Source organism: Mustela lutreola, chromosome 3, assembly GCF_030435805.1.
Source record: "Mustela lutreola isolate mMusLut2 chromosome 3, mMusLut2.pri, whole genome shotgun sequence".
Classification (NCBI taxonomy): Eukaryota; Metazoa; Chordata; class Mammalia; order Carnivora; family Mustelidae; genus Mustela; species Mustela lutreola.
The window spans coordinates 144,301,245-144,321,408 of NC_081292.1; the positions used below are offsets into that span (position 1 = coordinate 144,301,245).

At 42.0% G+C, this 20,164-nt stretch overlaps 1 protein-coding gene across 1 annotated transcript in view; it reads right to left on the reverse strand.

Annotated features, from left to right (window-relative positions):
• Window positions 1-3,685: 3,685 nt before the first annotated feature.
• GORASP2 (golgi reassembly stacking protein 2) overlaps window positions 3,686-20,164 on the reverse strand; it is a 37,418-nt gene continuing 20,939 nt past the window's right edge. Inside the window, exons 3-10 of the mRNA XM_059167063.1 lie at window positions 18,926-19,129; window positions 18,123-18,209; window positions 16,814-16,944; window positions 13,608-13,740; window positions 11,569-11,692; window positions 7,823-7,909; window positions 6,599-6,709; window positions 3,686-5,020 (exon numbers count right to left, since the gene is read on the reverse strand). Coding sequence (XP_059023046.1) covers window positions 4,680-5,020; window positions 6,599-6,709; window positions 7,823-7,909; window positions 11,569-11,692; window positions 13,608-13,740; window positions 16,814-16,944; window positions 18,123-18,209; window positions 18,926-19,129 — 1,218 coding nt within the window. The 3' untranslated portion in view covers window positions 3,686-4,679. The remainder of the gene's footprint in view (window positions 5,021-6,598; window positions 6,710-7,822; window positions 7,910-11,568; window positions 11,693-13,607; window positions 13,741-16,813; window positions 16,945-18,122; window positions 18,210-18,925; window positions 19,130-20,164) is intronic.

Here is a 20,164-nt window from a genome sequence, read left to right on the forward strand (position 1 = left end):
AGACACTGCAAAATTCAGATGCCAGTGGGCCAGGCAGGTGGCAGAAACCAGTGGGCCAGGTGAGGACCATGGCCAAATGAAGGGCTTAGGCTCATGGGGACCCTTGTTTCCTTGTGGGACTTTTACTCAGTGTTGCCAAATCTTCGGACTTTTTGAGAAACCAGAAATCTGGATTTATGTGAGGTGTTCTTATTTTTAATGTTGGCAATTAATTCACATTTTAATATATAGGCTGGATGGAAGGAACCATGTCTGGGAGAGTAGCCAGTTTGCTACCTCTTGTTCACCTGACAGATTGTCCTGGCTGGCTCAGCAACTTGCTTCCTGTTTTACATTTAAATTTTAATTTTTAAGAAGATTTTATTTATTTGACTGAGAGAAAGCACAAGCAGGCGGAGCAGCAGGCAGAGGGAGAGGGAGAAGCAGGCTCCCCACTGAGCAGGGTGTTTGATGTGGGGCTCGATCCCAGGACCCCAGGATCACGACCTGAGCTGAAGGCAGATGCCCCACAAACTGAGCCACCCAGGCGTTCCAGTTGTTTTTTCAAGAAAACCAAGAGTTCATTTATTTTTTTAAGTAATCTCTACACCCAGTGTGGAATTCGATCTCAAGACCCAGGATCAAGAGTTGCATGCTCTACCAACTACCAGCCAAGCACCCTCTTTGCTTCTTTACCCTCCAGCAGTGAGCACGGATTGTTATTATCTTGAGTCCCAGTGGCCTTTGTGGAAGAGGGGCCTGTTTTTATCTATTGCCAGAAAACACTGTGCAACCTCAACTCTGAGAACACCCCTGGGACCCACCTCCACCAGTGGATGGTTTCCAGTGCCCAGGATGCCACCAGCCTGAGAGTGGGCCTACCTACTCTTCCACTGGCCTGTGGTTCTGCTGCTTAAATAACTGGCCTTGGTGTTACTCCCCCCATTCTTCTGTTTAATCTAACTGGCTCATATGCAAGAAGCCTATAAAGGAACGCGTTGGTCAGCAATATGGGAAGATGTTCTTCCTAAACCTCATGGAAAAAATATCAGCAATAAAATAAATACAAGCAATAGTCTCTTAACATGTGTAATTTACTAAGTGGTAAAATGCCTTCGTAGACAAGGACCTTTGTGTTGTCTTCTTACCTCCCTGAGTTCTGGAATAGCCTGATTTAATGACCACCTACCTAGGTGGAGGTGTGTGTTGGTACCGGTAACGAGAGCCAGGGAGGGGACAGGTCCGGGGTGGAAGGGAAATGTCAGTGTTCTGTGGTTCCCATCCCCTGGGAAGCTTCTTAAGACTCAAGGTCCCAGGAATCATATTCTAATGGAGGTGATTCCAGTTGTAGCTGGGGTGGTGGGAAAATGAAAGGGAAAGCCCTCACCTTTGGGCCAAGGTAGAGCCCATCCCTGAACATTAGCTAGTATCTCACAAATAACGAAGGTCTTTTTTATTTCCTTTCCTTTTTCATTTGTCAGGAAATGAGCTAAACTTCGCTGTCCTTGGTAAGTGTGCTTAATAATGGGCTAAGGATAAAACAGGAACAAAAACCAAAGGGGAAGGGGCAAGTCATATCACACTCTGCCTTAGGTGTCAAAGGGGCCTCTGGATGGGGCGCCTGGGTGGCTCAGTCAGTCAAGCGTTAGACTCTTGGTTTCAGCTCAGGTCATGATCACAGGGTCAAGAGATGGGAGCCCCACACTGGGCTCTGTGCTGAGCAGAGCCGCCTTAAGATCTTCCCTCTCTCCATTTCCCCATTCCTCCTGGCTCTTTCTCTCTAAAATAAAACAATCTTTAAGAAGATCCTTAAAAAAAAAAAAAAAAAGTGACCTCTGGATGACAGCTGCAAGTCTATTTCTTCCATCTGCCCTGAAGCTCTTCCTTCTTTTCACTCATTTCTGGGTTGGTGGCCCCCGGAGGGACTGTGCAGCCCCTTCCTGCCTCCCTGCTGCTAGACAGACTTTCTCACATGCTGATCTGAGCCTGTCCCCCACGGAGTTCCTTCAATGACTCCCATTTTCAGAGACAAAGCCACCACTCCCCTGCCTGGCCCTCAGGGCCGTGTACTCTACTCTTCAAACACTTCCTAACCTAGAAGGTCTCTGCCCCTCTCCCCCTTCACCTAATTCATGTCCAATATTGTCTCTCAGAAACCTTCCTGTCCAACTCCCCAGCACCCACACCACACTGCCTCTTCTGGCTCAGTCCTGCTCCCTGGGCCTCATGAGTTCCTCTTCCTCCTCCTCAGTAAGGGCGGAGCACGAGGCCAGATAGAGTTCCCTTCTCTGCCTCGCTTTAGCTAGAAGTGGCCATATAGCTCCACACTGGCCACAAGAATGTATGCCACAATACTGAGTGTGACATGAAACTGCTCTGAACTGTCCCCCAAAGAAAGGGGAATGTACCTTTCTCTTCTTCTTGCTGGCACCTGATGGCCTGGTTGGGACTACAGCTGCCACCTGGGTCCGTGGAATGACCACAGAAATGGAAATGGACCCTGTAGAACTCCAGATAGGAGCTGGTCTCGGACACTGCCACAGACAGGTCCTGCCTTGCTTGGCCAGACTACCTCCAATGGGCCGTCTGAACACAGGAGAAATGAACTTCAAGTCACCATGATTTTGAAAATATTTGTGATAATGGAGTTTATTCCAAACTAATGTCCTCCCCTATCACTGCCTCATGGTCCTCTTGTGTGCACTTAGGGACACAGGGTGATAGAGGGGGTTCAAAGGTCATTCTGACTGCACGTGATCCTCCCCGCAAAGGCTGGCCAGAGAGTGCCTTGCCATGGTTATAACACTTATTCTGGGGGGCCCCCGAGGCCTGATACCCCCCCAAGTTCCCTCACACGGCCACAATAAGTGACGTCCTGCCAGGGACACTATCCTTTACATCCGTTTCTGGTTCCAGTGCAGGATCTGCTCCTATTTAACACTGAAACTAGTTTTGTTGAAGGAAGCAAAGGATATCTAAAATAAGTGTTTTGGCCCTCAGGAAGACCCAGTGAGCCCACACAGGCCACACCTGTGCCCATCTTCCAAACAAGTGCTAAGAATTCCTCCTGCCCCGGAGCTTAGTGTTTTAGATAAACACTTCCCATCTTTCCTGGGAAGATGGCCCAGGACTGTCATGATTCTCAAATGAGAACTGTGACCTCACATGAGTTAAGTGATTATTGGAAGAACTGCTGGTTTGTTGGTTTTTTTTTTTTTTTTTTTAATCACTTTCAATCCTTAAAATGTATTTACTTGCCTTCCACTAAGGTATCTCTTCAACATTTTTAAAAAAATATGAGTTATCTTTTAGAATGCAATAACAACTTGCTCAACAGCCTCCTATCCTAGAAAGTAAAAAAATGTAACATTTAAACATGCTTGTGAATATTTTTCCTACCTGTTAGAAGCTCTTCTCCAAAAACCGGATTGTTAATTTAGAGGAATATTCTAGAAAGATTTACAATGCAAACAGAAGAAGCTATACTCAGAGCTGAAGTCTTCTTTTCCCATTTAGCTTTCTGTATAAATGTGGCTCCAGCAACGGATATGACCTAAACAACGGCTGGTATGGAGGCCTCTATTAGGGGCACTGGTCGGTGCTGCTAGGTCTAGTTTCTGGCTGAGATGAAGGTCAAGCACATGTGCTGCTCCCTTAGCAACATTCATGCTACTATCAGGTTAGTAACCAATGAACCTCTTTCATCTTAGTTAAAAAACAGATATAATATGCATTTAATTTCATTCAATAAATCAATTCCACTTAACTTACCATCTCTTAGAAAACTTAGGAAAAAGCAAACATAAGACATGAAAAATTACATTAAAGATCTGTGACATACCAGAAAGGAACAAGTGCATACATGGTAATTCGTTCTCAGTTAAATGCACCACAAGAAGAAAAATAAAATTACTGTAATTTATTGCTGTATCTATGCTGTTCCAGTAGAGCTATAATAAGTAGCCACAAAGTGCCACCTTCTGGTTTAAAACTGTGCAACATCTCCTTTATTTCTTTTTAAATGCCATTTTATGGTGGACGTATAAAGCAACAGCAGCAGTTACAAAATGTTGTCTGAGTAATTCTGAGAGCTCTAAACAAAGATCTGTGTACAGGCTGAATAAAAAGATGTTCGATTCATAGTGCACACTGTTTAACTTTAACAAACATCTTTAGTTGGAATTTTCATGTAAACCTTTAGAGAGATGTGACTCACAGAGACCAAAAGTAAAATAGCTTCTCCTTTCACGATTTAGTGAGGTGGTCTGCATTCTCAAAAACGATTTACAAAATACGAGAAATGTTGCGTGTGAGTACTAGGCATAAAATATTCCATTTTCTTACAGAAGGAGCAGCAGGGGGACAGGGAGCCTAGTGGATGCCCTGTCACCACCTTTCCCAAAGATGTATACCCCCAAGAATGGCAGTGGAAACCTGGCAGCAAGCCACTCTCACAATTCTTTTTGGTTGTTTTAAAATACAAGCACTCTCTGACATATCCCTCCCCAGCCTGTGAGTACCACCCCGGCCTGGCAGGATACAAGCCCACGTCCTCTTCCTCAGTTTTCCCCTTAGAATTATTTACAGGATGCCTACAGGTACGGTACAAACTAGGATGAAATTAATGATAGTTTGCATTTCCAGACACGCTCCCGTGGTTAAATAAGCCCACCACGCTGACTCCGAAGGCCGCTTCAAAGCTAGGGTGACTCGGAGGCACTCGCATCCGTAACCGCAGAGACAGGCTTCTCGCTGGCTGGGGTGGGTTCGCAGCTTCTGTCCTCAACAGTGCTGGGGGCCTTGGGGGCGGGGGGCGTCACATCCACAGCGGGTGCGGAGGCAGCGTCTGCCCTTGCAGTGGTCGTGACAGGGTCGGAGGGTGGGCTGCCGGTGGGTGGGAGGGAGGAGAGCAGCTCCCCTGAGCTTGCTGCAGAAGACACCTCTGGAACCAAAGGGAATGACGGGAGGAACTCGGATGGCATGGGGAGAGGTGCAATGCCAGGTAAGTTTCGGGGAGGCAAGGAAGGAAGAGGTGGCAAACCTAGGACAGAAATGGCAGAGATCACACATCCTACCAGCACTAAAAAGGCAGCAGTCATCATCACACGAGTGTATTTGCATTTCACCAGAGAACCGAAGCTGAGGAAGGGCAACATGTATCACAATCCCTGCTTGTCCTCAGCTGGAGGCCACTCCAGACCTAAATATCCACAGCCAGACCAGCTGGCCTGGAGGCAAAGTTCCAGGCTTCTAGACTCTAAAACCCCCATGTGACTCGGCCAGTTCCGAGAAGAAATGATTCTCCCAGTTAGGACAGACAGAAGCCTGCCCAGCAGGCAATGCTGCTACACTAGCGTTGGATGCGGGGACTCCCAGTCCCCCGGCCTACTGTTGGGTCAGAGCTGCCCTCTCAACAGACAACAGGAGGAGGACAGGGAGCAAGCCCTGAGGGGAGACCGAGGAAGGGTCTCGGTCTGGAGGGGCTTGTCGTGTAGCCCCTACTCCCCATTAGCCTCACCGGAAATACCCAGTCTCTCTTCAAGCCCTGTGACTGGTAACCATTACACTTGGTGGGTTTACTGTGATGATTTCAAAGTGCAGAATGAAGAAAGAGCATTACTTCTTTAAGAAACAAGGAAAGATAGAACGTACAACATGTTCAGAGCAATTACTGGGCTGGCGAAACCTTCGATGCTCTTGGAGTCTGTTCATTTGGGAAAAGGGTGGAAGCAGCCAAGAATACGGGGCATAAAAGAGCAAACAAAGGGAGCGCTAAGATAGGTAAACGTTAGACTTTACAGTCTTCATTTGCTTTTTAAACCACCGTCCTGAAAAGCAAACGGGTTAATGAGGGCAGGTAATGAGTACACCCAGAGAGGGGGCGGTACCTCTGGGCCACTGTGACCCAGACAGAAACACGACAGCGTACGCTCACTGACATCACTCACGTGCCTACCTAAATTAGAAATGAATATCCCTGACCCGCAGCCACCTCCAAGTTAAAGGTAATGTGGGTAATCATTAACTCCAAGAGCAGATCTGTGGGACACTCTGCCGCTTCATTCCCATCAGTGCATAAAATCAGAGCCGAAGCACTTGATATTGGCTAGCTTAACTATTTGTAGCTAAAATCTCAACAGTTTTTGTTATAAAAACATCTGTTAATAAGAGAGAATATCTATCAAATAACAAATGCAGCCAGCTGAGCCAGGGTGAGGGTTTCACAGCCCAAGGTCCTGGGACGGAGTGCTCCAAAACACCACTGGGGGCAGCCGCCCACGACAGGAGAATAGCAGGGAGTTCATTCACCTCCAGGGGGGACTGAACCCCTTCCATCTGTCAGTAACAGCAGCAGCACAACAACACTGTTCTCTTTCTGCAGATGGCCCTTATGTTGGGTACAAGGAGAGGAAAATGGAGGAGAGGCAGCCACATAGAGGACAATCACAAAAACATTCTTCTTCTTCTTCTTTTTTAAGTAAAAACGATTAATTTGAAGCAGCTGAAATTTGTTAAACTGATCTACCCTTTCTGGAAAAAAGTGCAATAGAGGATTTGCTTTCCTGGGTAAAAGCTTTTTATTGGCCAGAGTCCTAGGAAGGCAGGATGGGCAACATACCCGGGTTCACGAGTTCCGGTAAGCTGACGCCTGGCATGACGTGCGGTGTGGGGAGGTTGAGGTTGGGGAGGGCAGGCAGGTTAGGCAGTCCTGTGGGTAAAGGCATCAGACCTAGAGAGGAGGAGGAGAACAAAAGGTAAACCACTCCCTCTGGGGAAAACGTTTCATCCTTGTGTTCTGAAACAAGTACTACCCACTTCAAAGCGAGAACAGTAGAAGTCCACTTGCTGGCTAGCAGCTCTGTGTCCTAACATTAACAGTAACCAGAGCCAAACAGCTCACTTCAGCAAACTGTCTTTCTGTAGCTCTGTGATTAGGTGGCTAAGTAAGGGTTAAAACCCATCCACATACTTCCAGACCTGAGAGCCAGAATGAAGATGGCCTGAGTGCAGTGGAGAAAGGGCTGATGTGGCTCAGCAAGGGCAGGAGTAAAGGCAACTTAGCTTCTCTTTGACGGTGGAGGTTTACAGTGCCTCCCACTTTGCAATTTTTTTCCTGAAATAACTTCAGACTTACAGTTGCAGAAGTTTATACAGAAACCCCCTATATACCTTTCCCTCGAGCTTCCCACATGTCAACATTTTACCACACTTCTTCACCAGTGTGTGTGTGTGTGTGTGTGTGTGTTTACACATTTAGTTCATGGCTTCATATGTGTATGTAATGACCTCTTTAGTCATACAATTAAAGGTTCTCACAATGCAAGTATATTTGAGCCATCAAAGAGTATTTGACTGCCACCTGATGAATAAAGACACTTGGTCGTCACTAGGAACCGTAAGAGAAATAAACAAAAAATCTAGCTTATGTTAAGAGCTTCTGAAGAACGTGAATGCTCTCTCTCAGGACACAACATTTATTCACAGAGATGACTATCTGAAAGCCCTAAGGAAGCCCGGAAGGACAGACTTTTAAATGCTGCTTCTTCCTGCCTCACACTGTACTGGTGGAGTAGCAGGCGGAGGATAAGGAGCCTGAGGCTCAGCTGCCAACCCCTGGTAATGGACAGCTCAGTGACATCTGCTCTCATTTATCACAGAGTTGCAGCAAAGGTAAAAAGAGATTTAAAGACTTCTTTTTTAAAAATTAATTATTTTATTGATTTAAAGACTTTTGAAAAGTCACCACAAAGGTGTAATATTTTTTGTTCCTTTTTTTTTTAAAGATGCACAGTATTAGTCACGCTATTATTAATACATGCACCTCTCGTCTCCGGCTGCTTACCTGGTAATGTAGTAGCTGGGTTCATTGGTGGCACAGAAGTAAGGGACTGGTTTACTTGTGGTGGCAATAATGGTACTGTTGGGACACCTGAAACGAAAACACAATCTTTAAAAAAATTTCTAACGAATTCAGTTGACAAAGAATGGACAGACTTTATTAGGAGTCTTCAGCGCCCTTCCTTCCCCACCATGGTAAGGCCTTCATTCAGTCCTGGTTTCTGGCTGCTTCCCTGTCTTAGCTGATCTACATACTCTGCCTATGGCCTTTAGTGAAGACTATTAGCAAAGTCTGGCCTAACTGGTGTAGGAGGCTCTGCAAACCCACCCCAGCTAAGTCCTCTGGACAAGAGTTTTACATCTGACCTAAGCAGGGCTAGATTAGAAAATTGTTTAAGAAATTCAGAAATGGGGGTGCCTGGGTGGCTCAGGGGGTCAAGCCTCTGCCTTCAGCTTAGGTCATGATCTCAGGGTCCTGGGATTGAGTCCCACATTGGTCAGCGGAGAGCCTGCTTCCCTTTCTCTCTGCCTCCCTCTCTGCCTACTTGTGATTTCTGTGTGTGTCAAATAAATAAAATCTTAAAAATCTTAAAAAAAAAAAAAAATTCAGAAATGGGATTCCAAGATTCCAGTCAATCTCTACTGGGCTCCTGAACCAAATGTCACATAAACCCAGGGCTGCTAGGGGCAGCAGGGGCATGTGCCCTGTGAGAGAATGGATGCCAGTCTGTGAAAAGGGAGTCATGAGGATGGCCTCAAAGAGACAAGAGTATGAGGGCCTCCAGAGATGGACAGAATGACCTGGCTTCCCGAATTTCCATTTCCTTTTGATAGGAAATGGATGGGTTCTGTGACCCTCCTCTGAAGTCTTTTTACTAATGCTAGCTTGAGGAAGTTATGTTCTTCAAATGCAAGTAAGTCTTAGGATACTACATAATAAAGGTTATCTATTAATGTTTACCACCTACTCATGTGAGAGGTTTTGCTGTCCAAACAACAGTAACAATGTACATGGATTCCAGAGTGTCTTATAAAAATCTGCTTAAATATGGTAAGCAGGAATGAATTGTGCCTAAAAAGCATGAAGGAACCCTTTTCAGATAGTTATTTATTATGTATTTAATTTTCTGTAGAAATGGAGGTAAAAAGTTGGAGGAAAATGGAGGTAAAAAGTTACTGAACATATCAGTAGCTGATATGTTCATCCATTCAAGGTTTTGGGGGGCACCTACTATAAGCTGGACACTGTTGTAGGCCCTGATGCACTGTACAGCATAACAAAATGACAAATCACGACCTGCAGGATAAATTCTAATGAGGGGAAGGAAAACGGAGTCTGATATTGAGCAAGTAAAATACACAGCCTGTAAAATGGTGTGAGTTCTCTGCAGAAATAGCAAGCAGGGGACAGGACAGGAAGCATAAGAGAGTGTATAAAAATGGTCATACTGATTAATGTCCTTTCCAAAGGATATATTCATTTTCTAAAATTTTATAATCCCCAAATTTCCAAATCCATATATACATATATATTTTTAAGATACTTTTTAACGTCTCTACAGTTACTGACTGGGCTACTTTGCAGCAATTTAATTAAAAATAAAGACAGATAAGTAACAAAAAAAAAAAAAAGCAGGTTCTCACATGTTATATGTTGCTATAATATTCAATTTTTAAACCAATTTTCTCTAAGTGAAAATGTTGATTTTGGTCTCTTCTGAGAAACTGACATTTCTGTCTTTTAATATTTAAGAAGCCATTTCTCTACAGTGTAACAAGGCTAGGGATCTCAGTGCCTGTGCTTCTAAGACAATAATTATAATGTAATGAGGGAAGATTTAAAATGTCAAAAAGAAACTGTGATTTGAGGAGAGATGTCAGAAGAGCTCTGATATGGCACTGGAACACTTACTCTAAAAGAGAAAAGAGTTATTCAGACACAGAGCGGTCTGCTGCTGTGGGCATTACACCAGCCCACCTGTACTAAGTCTATTCAGGAATAAACTAGAAGACCATCTGATGGAATCTAAGAAAAAGAAATCACAATATGAAAAAGGATTCCAACACCCCTCAATTGAAATAAACTTTAAATTCCCTCCCAACTGTATCAATGACTTATATTGGCGACATTAGTATTTCATTTCATCTAGGAAATGTTCTGAACACCTGGATTGTGGGCCTGACCTCACAACTCCATAAATTTACTACAAATCATGGAGCTGCATACATATAGTGACTTAATTTTATGGTAGTTAGTTACATTTCAAAAAAGCTGGGAAGAAAACAGCAAAGGGTAGGGGGTAGAAAAGCAGGTCACCATAGTGCAGACTGGTGAGGCTGGGTGGTGGTGGTGGGAGGGGGGCGTGGTTCATAATACCATGCCACCTACCCTAGGCAATGTCTGAAATTTTTAATTCTGAAAATTGAAATTTTACATTTTATCTAGAAAAACACATCTTTGGGAATGAAAATGAACACTGAAAAGGGCTGGAACTTGAATCTAGGGGACCAAGTGTAAAAATCATACCATTGACCTTAACTGCATCTTGGTGACTCCATCTCTTTTAAGTCCGTTCCAGGACAAAGGACAAAGGGAAACGTGAACAAATCGTGAACAAAAATATTAAAAGGAGCTCAAGAATAAATGTGTATTAATGAGATAAAACTGAACTATGTATTTCTTTCACTTAGCATTTATTGAGTAGTAATATACTCTTGGTTTTATGAAGAAACAAAATCAAAACAGGTGATTTTTAAAAAGGCAACAGATAAATAAACTCAACCAACATACCAAGTTAAGATCTATTATCATGTGACCAAGCAATCCCAGGCCAAGGAATATAACCAAAAAAATGAAGACATAGGTTCATGCAAAAACTTGTACACAAACGTTCGTAGCAACGTTATTCCTAACAGCCAAGAAGCAGAAACAACCTAAATGTCCCACAACTGATGGATAAATAACAACATGGCATGTTCACATGATGGAACATTAGCTGCAGAAAGGAAGTAATACTACATGCTACCACGTGAATGAACCTTGGAAACATTATTCTAAGTGGAAGAAGTCAGTCGCAGAAACCATGCAAATTGCATGAAATGTCTAGATTAGGCAAAAATACAGAACGAGAAAGGATATTAGGAATGTCTAGGCCTGAGGGGTTGGGGAAAAACAGTGAGGGACTGACAGCGCACAGGGTTTCTTTTGGGCTAATGAGACGTTCTGAAATTGACTGACGTGATGGGTGCACAACTTCGCAAATACAGAGAAATAAATCCCACTGCACTATGTATTTTAAATGGGTGACTTGTATGCTATGTGAACTGTGTATCAATAAAGCTGTTGGAAAAAAACTAAAACAATAAAGGACTGTATGGGTAGAATAAGAAATAAAAAAAAGGGAGGAAGACATGCCTGTGTCCCCTGCACAAGACTGAACCCCCAGGGAGAACGGTGTCTTGCTCCCATGTGTATCTCCAGTGTTTACTACCCGGGGGATGGGATAATGCAAACATCTGTTGAGTAGAGAGACAATTAAACAGAACTGAAAGGTACAGTCCGACTCTATAACTTGTCCAAGCTAAGAGAAGTCCCGACTCTAAAATACATGAGAAGAGGTTTAAATGCAGAGCGTATTTACAGTTTTCAAAGTACATCGGCATTAAGTTTTAAAATTCTTTAACCAGAGACGGTTAAGAGTATCATGTAAAACAAAGTGGGTTGAAAAGAGAATAGATTTTTCTGCACACCTGTACTGAGAACATTACTGACAGCTGGTGGAGTCGAGCTAATAGAAAGTCCAGACAGACCCTGTTCAATTTCTGTAGTTCCCGGTGGTGACAAAGATGGGGGATTAACTGAGGACAGCTGGACCTACCAAAAAAAGAAGGAAAGAAAAAAATTACTCAAGTTTACTTGAAAGGACATACAGATATTGTCTCTTATTGTTCCTACAGATACCTTTTTTAAACAAAAGTTTTAATTTAAATCCCAGTTAACACACAGTGTAGTATTAGTTTCAGTTGAAGAAAAGTGATTTAACACTTCCATACATCACCCGGTGCACATCACGAGTGCTTTCCTCAATCCCCATCACCTGTGTCACCCAACCTCCACCTGCCCCTCTGGTAACCATCTGTTTGTTTGCTACAGTTAAGCATCTGTTTCTCAGATTGCCTTTTTCTCTTTTTTGTTTGCTCATTTGTTTTATTTCTTAACAGATACCTTTTTTGATTAAACTAGCTGTCAGAAGTTTTACCTGGGACTTCTGCCTTCAGACACTCCTTCCTATTGCTGTTACCTGTCAAAGCCCAATCTCTCTGTCGTGTCACTTCCAGTCTCTTGATAACGTGGCATCTCCCCCGTCACACACACTCCTTTAGAAGGAGATTCTCCTGTTTCCTCCCCTTCATAGCTGTCCCCAAATCACTTTACTCCACCTTTCCTCTACTCTTGAGTTCTCAGCCAGTTTTTAACTTTCACTGTTCATGGAAGAAATCAGCTCAGAAGTCTTAATACCATGATAGAGTCCTTGGAAGTTTCTCAAGACTCTAACCTCGTGAGTCCATCTTATCTTCTCTCACCAGTGAATGAATGTGGCAGCCAGACCTCTACCTTCCGGGGCGTGGGAGGGATAAGTAAGTCTACGTGGTTTCTATGGATGGGTGGTTTCACCTCTGGATTCTTCAACTTCTGCCAACTCCAGTGCCCCCTGGCACATTCCAACACAACTTGCATTCTGGCCCTTTTCTCTAGCTGCCATTTCACCCTATGGTCTTCTCAGACTGCCCACAAGCTTAAAACTGGGGCAGAAACCACTGAATGAGGAGCAGCAGACACGGTGGTAGGAATCTAAGCATGGAATGACATGGGCTCTGGCCATCGGCCAAGGGCAGGGGTGGAGAGTGAGGAAAGGTTCCACTTCTCTAGCTCCTCTTCACTTTCTCTAGAACTGGGGATGGCCAAATCGTGTACCAAAAAATGAGAGTGGTGGCAGCCCTGTCTTTACAATGGTAGCACTCCCTTCCGGATGTTCGGTTCTTACTTATTCATGTAGACGAGAAAGTTAATGTCCTGTGAGACTTGCATAGAAAACATTTTAAAAGCCTATAAGCCTGTGCAAATATCTTATTCCTTAAAAAGCCTCACTTTGATCCTGTAATAGTTCCCACACAGCATCTTGCTCTGCTTTCTCAGTTAAGTTTCTTGAAACACTAAGCACCAGCTCTCATCATCACCTTATCACCCATGTTTGCCTTCTGTCCCCGTGGTCTGGTAGCTGCACCCCGCCGGTCTCTGAAATGCTCTCACCCAGGACATGTGTTTTTCAGTCCTCTCACCTGACTTCTCTTAGTACCTCAGAGTCGACATGCCTTCTTTCTTGAAGCTCTGTCCTTCCTTAGGATTTCTACTGAGCTCCCTTTGCTGAATCCCCTTTCTGCCCATTCATTTAAATATTAGGAATGTTCAAGATTCCAGACTCAGTCCTCTGACCCATCCATGCCCAATCCCCTGACAATTTTGATCACCGTTCACATTAGGCTAAATTACCCTCCCTCTGCTGAGGATTCCCAAATCTGTATCTCTAGTCTTATCCTTGTTCCTGAAATCCAGATCCACAGGCTAGCCATCTGGCTATCATACAGGAACTTCATGTTCACCATGGTCAGCATTTACCTCCTCACCTGCCCTATCACCATCAGGGCTTTCCCCCTCACCCCCCCACAGACACCTGATGATTTGTTTTACTGGAAATTGTGTGATGTCACCAGTAGTGAAGATATCTTACCTCTGTAAACCCATCTTTAAGAGGAGTAATAGGTGTACCAGTCATCTGTCCAGGAAGAGAAATTTTCTTCCCTTCTTCAAACGGGCGTGTTGGTATTCGATGCAAATAACCGTATCCAATGCCGCATCCTAGGCTACGAAAATATTTTTTTTTTTTCTTAAAGTTATTGTTATCATAGCTTGCATTTCTCTGAGATTTTGAAATACAAAACCGATTTCCATTCTTTTAAATAACGTCATCCTATCAGAGGTCTTTCCTGACCACCCTTTATAAAACAGCATCCTTCCCTCCACCAGACATTACCCTTATTTTCTTTATTTTTCTTCAAGCATTTATCCTCGTCTAACACACTGCACCATTTATTTATTTTTTGTCTCCCCCAATAAAATGTTAAGGTCCTTCAGGGCAGAGACCTCATTTTGTTTACTGCCGTAACAGTTCCTGGCACATGGCAGACAGTAATTATTTGCCCAATGAATGACATATAGCCTTTCCACTCAAGAGCTCCAAGCACTTCTGTACAATGATGTCACTTACACAGCCCGAAGTTCTATTTCAGAACCTGACACAAATCAATCCAAATTAATCCAGATTCCTTCTACTTCATCCTCCCACTGCCACCAGAGGCATCTTTTTAATAAGACATAATCACACTGCTTCTTTTCACAGTCTGTTGGCCTCCCAAGATTGTTTTCCTTCTTTGTTTTGGAGAATTACTTCTCTGTGCTCTGTGTAGTGCTGGTGGGACTGTCCATCAGGGGGCCTTATCCAAACCAAGGAATAACATTCACAACCCAAAGCAGGCCAATCTACCTCTCCTGCCCATGGCTGCAAAACTTGGGAGTGACAGAAAAACAGAAATGGCTTCATCACATCAGTAGAATACTAATGAAAACTGCTCATTTCCTTCCTCTGTAACTCCCTAGTGGTGCTGAGTTCTGTCATTCCCATGTCTGATACTTTTGCTGTTTCTCTGATTATACAAGCAACTCCACAGCAGTAAACTCATGTTTGCTTAGGACAACAACAGTTGGTTTCTTCCGTTTGGAACCAACGCCCGCCTCCACGGGTACCCTTCACGGGTACAGTGATTCAGAGTCCCACTGCCCGGGGTCTATCCAAATTTCTGTCCATGGTAAGCTCTTCACAATCAGATTCCATCTTGGGTTTCTATCAAGATTGCCTTTATCTCCCAAACTACTTGATACTTCCTGAGAGGGCTACACATGGTTATCTTTGTGCCTCTCTCCTGCCAAGGCATTTATTATTTCTGTGGATACTACCACCACCAAAAGCTGGGAGAGCACGTAGTGGCCAACTCCAGCTCTTCCTAGTCCAAATCTAATTTTACAATGATGTTTCATATTACAAAATTACTTATTTCCTGGCTCCCTTTTCGTCCTTTCTACCATCAAATCTGCAATTCTCACTGAACTAAAGAGGAAGAAAGTAAGAATAAATAATTTAAACTGATCAATGATAGCCTTTCAGAGGGAGGCATTTAAAAACAAGGTTCTGGGGGCGCCTGGGTGGCTCAGTGGGTTAAAGCCTCTGCCTTCAGCTCAGGTCATGATCTCAGGGTCCTGGGATCGAGCCCCGCGTTGGGCTCTCTGCTCAGCGGGGAGCCTTCCTCCTCCTCTCTCTCTCTCTTTCTCTGCCTGCCTCTCTTCCTACTGTGATCTCTGTCTGTCAAATAAATAAATAAAATATTAAAAAAAATAATAATAAATAAAAAAAAAAATTAAAACAAGGTTCTGGGGCGCCTGGGTGGCTCAGTGGGCTAAAGCCTCTGCCTTCAGCTCAGATCATGATCCCGGGGTCCCGGGATTGAGCCCTACATTGGGCTCTCTGCTCAGCAGGGAGTCTGCTTCCTCCTCCTCCTCTCTCTCTCTCTGCCTGCCTTTCCACCTACTTGTGATCTCTGTCAAATGAATAAATAAAATCTTTTAAAAAATAAACAAATAAATAAAAACAAGGTTCTTAGAATTAGTGATGTTCTTTGCATCTGGACTTCACTATCTTCAGAATCTCTTCCTTGCACTTTTGATTCTGTTTACCAAGTACTCTTGTGATACTAATCTGACCTGAGTGTTTTTCTAACTGGAAAGGGGAAATATTTCTATTATAAACTAAGTATTTGCTATACTAATATTAAACACAGCAGCTTCTCTACAAATTTAGTTTAAATATGAGGCAGTCCCTCTGAAATGAGTCGATTTTGAATGCCCTGAGATCATATTTCTGTGTGTTTACAAACCTGGACAATGGAAAATAACTTGATCAAGAACTGCCCCAGACAGTCCAGATTCTTAAGGTGATACCTCTATCTATTTTCTCAAATTGCAACAAGCTAGCATTCTGGTTGCAACATACAGTCAGCTACAGAATAATGAAAAACTTGTACAATTTAAACAACAGCTGAAAGACCTGAAGAAGCGAAGTCAAGTCCTCATGCTTGCTTTGCTTTGGCTTTTTGAAATTAGGGAAAAGGACTTGATGAATGGTCCTGGAAAACTGATTTTCTACAATTTGCTTCTCTGCTTGGCTTGATAATTTTTTTAAGCTACTTTTCTTCTCTTTTAATATTTTATTTATTTGTCAGAGAGAGAGCACACAAGCAGGGGGAGTGGCAGGCAGAGGGAGAAGCAGGCTACCCGCTGAGCAAGGAGCCTGAATGTGTGGCTCGATTCCAGGACCCCAGGATCATGACTTGAGATGGAGGCAAATGCTTAACCAACTGAGCCACCCAGGCATCCCTCTAAGTTGCTTTTTGTTGTTGCAATTCTGTCTAACTTTTGCTTGAAATCAGTCATTTTTGAAAGCCAACAGTTTCCACAAATGGCTAAGAAATTTCCCCAACAGCTAGAGAAAGTTACACCTGTGTTACCCCATTGTTGGGGAAGGGAACTAGGAAAATAAAACTGAAAACTATTTTATTAAAATAAGGAAATGAAACAAGGCTGTTCGATCTTAAATCAGTAAAGAAAGGAGCATAGTATATACACATACCACACTACCTAAATATATGCTTTAGAAAAATGGATTACTAGTTGATTACCAGTTTCAGGATTCTAAATTAGCTCTTTCCTTTTCTCAAGAGAAATCGTAAAATAAACTAATAACGTGTTTCAAAATAAAAGCAATGATTTTATAATATCTACTGGTAAGTTTAAGAAATCATAACTTTGTCTGAAAAATGGCCTTACCTGCCTTCACCACCCCATGCAGAATTCGGTGTAATAATCACTTCTCGACAGTTATCAGTGTCTGTATTATACACATAAAGTTTCAGTGGTTTTGCTTCATGTGTTTCAATAAGGCTGAACAGATCTTCAGACTGTAGAAGCATCACAGGAGGAAAACATATTTATGTTACTCAACTTCAAAACAGTGGGTCTCAAACTTGGCTAATAGCAGAATCACCTGGAAAACTTTTAAAAAGTACAGATTGTAGGCCCTGCTGCTAGACATAAAATTCATTCCTTAAAACCAATACTCCAAACAAGATTTCAAATATTTTACCTATCTCCTATGTGCAATGCCTTATCTCCAGTTCCTTAAGACCTGGTCAGCAATTTTAGTAGAACTCTTCTACAACCAAATTCTATATATTCTGCTTTTACTCTTCATTATCTTCTTTTAAACATTTATTTCTTCATTTGAGAGAGAGCACAAGCGAGCGTGCACACAGGGTGGGAGGGAGAGAATCTCAAGCAGACTCCCCGGGGAGCCTGACACAGGGCTCAATCTCATGACCCTGAAATTATGAGATCATGACGTGAACCAAAATTAAGACTCGGATGTTCAACTGACTGAGCCACCCAGGTGCCCCTACTCTTCATTAGTAAGACCTGGTTATCTGGGCCTCTTATTTTTCTCTCATTTTTCATTTAGCCATATATACTTCCACTACCTCACAGACAAGGAAAGGGATCTAAAATAGCTGAGCCAAATTTGTTCCCGTAAAATAAGGGGAAGAGAAAATGAAATCAATAACCCAAACGGGCATCTGCTTTAGTCCTGAGGTATATGTAAGAGACTGTTTTATTTTTAAAGATTTATTTGAGAGTGTGCTCACAAGAGTGAGACGAGCAGAAGAGGGAGAGAATCAGAAGAGGGAGAGAATCGTCAAGGAGACTCCCCACTGAGTGCAGAGCTTGGGCTCCATCCCATGATCCCAAGATCATGACCTGGGCCAAAATCAAGAGTTGGATGCTCAATTGACTGAGCCAGCAGGAACTCCTAGCAGAGATTTCTGTGTATCATATACAAAATCTGTGCAATTGCCACATGGCATGTATTTTTCCCTACAGCTATACCTTATAGGACACCTCCCAGACATTCTGTTTAACACCCTGTCCTGTTAAACATCTATTTAACAGATGCAGAAGTTATCTTGATTAGCAAAGACCTAAATTTCAACTGTAAATGTGAAGTATGTGAATACACTTCTGAACTTAAACATTAATGAGGAAACGTTATGTAACTTTCATTATTAATAAACACACCAATTACCTCATTCATGACTGTATCTGCTCCAATGATATAATCGCTGTGAGGTCTGAGACCTGCCAGTGCCGCAGGAGAATTTGATTCTACTTCCTAGAATAACACAAAAACAAACCCCAAAATTAATGTATATAACATTATCTTCCAAATTTGCATTTCATAGTCCTTAACTTTAGTTATTTAAAAACCCCTTATATTTCCTTTTCTTTCTTTTCTTTTAAGATTTTCTTTTATTTTAAAGAGTGCATAAGTGGGCTGAGAAGCAGACTCGAGCAGTGAGGGGAGGGAGAGAGAGAGGAGCAGGCTCCCCACTGAGCAGGAGCCCAATGTGGGGCTTGATTTTGAGACTCTGGAATCATGACCTGAGCCGAAGGCAGACACTTAACTGAGCCACCCAGGTGCCCCATAAAACCCTTATATTTCTATCTTGTTAGACATATCACATATCAGAAGTTATGGAAAAAATACATTTAAATTACAAGCATAAGAATCACATATTTAATAAAAATTTAAAATATTTATTAATCTATTTCATTTTTAAAAAATATTTATTATTTCAGCTATCTGTAGCTATCTGCTTTGACATTTGTCCTTCTAATGGATGAATCATGAGAAAAATAGTTCTTAGGCATCTGTATTTGTTTCTCTTTCGAAATTATTAAAATCTGTTAACCTACAGGAATGAATTCTAATTTTCAGAAACCAAAAATAGCCTAATAATAACACCTCTACAATCCAACTAAGATGAAGACAGCGCCCTTCTACCTCGTTTCGTAAACTGTAAGTAACAGCTCAGAGCTAACACCTACCAATACGTGCCAAACATTTTCGTTTGCCCCATCAAAGCTGCAGAAACGAATGCTCACTCCCAGCAAGCCCTGGCCGCCCCACATGTTGCTGGGGGTGACAGATGTCTCTCGCAGCTCCAGTGTTTTACTACTGTAGATCAGCATTTTTACAGGCTTTTCAACATTTGCTTTCAGTAGATCCTTTAGAGTGTCATTGTCTTTATTCTGTGAAGACAAAGAAATCATTTTTCTTAATAAATAAAAACTTAATTAGCTTAAGCTAAAGCCCTATAAGAGTAATATTAATAATCAACATAAATAAAACATCCAACAGGTAAAGCTGCCACTAACATTCAAATGTTCCTTGAGGTGAAAGAATGTTGAAAATTAAGAACTCCTATGTTACCAACTTCAGACTTTCTTCTAATAGCAGACTATGGATTATGAATTTTGCAACCCAACATTATTTGAAGTGATCTAGGGTTTTAGTGCTAAAAAACCCAAAATATTCCATAAGAAGTCATATTACTAACAGAGTTGGTATGACTTTGATTTTAAAATCTAAGACATTTGCTGATGTTGTGGTTTAATTTTGGACAGCACTCCCAAATACACGCCTTATTTATTTACTAGGAACTGGCAGGAAAGAAAAATAGAAGCAGCATGTTAAATATTTCATTACATAAATGAATAAAGGCTCTTACATAGGAGATGCTGATAAATAATAAACAAAATCTTAAAACTGCTACAGAAAAAAAAAAAAAAGACAAGTAGCCATTGTTGTAAGAATTTCCTTTAGTGAAATTATAATTTTTTTCCTTTAAGACTTTACTACAAGTAAACTAAAAGCAACTTACAAAAGGTGGTTTTAATTCTGTATTTTTGGAACATACTTTTCTATCTGGTTCTAAAAATATTATTTATATATCATGAAATTTTGCTTCTCAAATTTATTTGAGAAGGTGTCTTTACTAATTCAAGCATACAAAGGTCTGAAATCATTGAAAAAGCAAACTTTTTCATCTTATTTCTGCTTAAGAAAATTAAATATTCAACATATAAAAAAGTGTCCTAATAAAAATATTAGGAGCTATTTTATTCTCCTACAATAATCACTGAAGGGTAAGGTATAGTATTCTATATTAGACATTTTCGTATTTCCTTACATAAGTTTTATAAACTGGTATCATACTCCATATAATGTTTAAAACTAATATACAACCACCACAGATAATCTGAAAAAATTCCATTTCAAAGGAT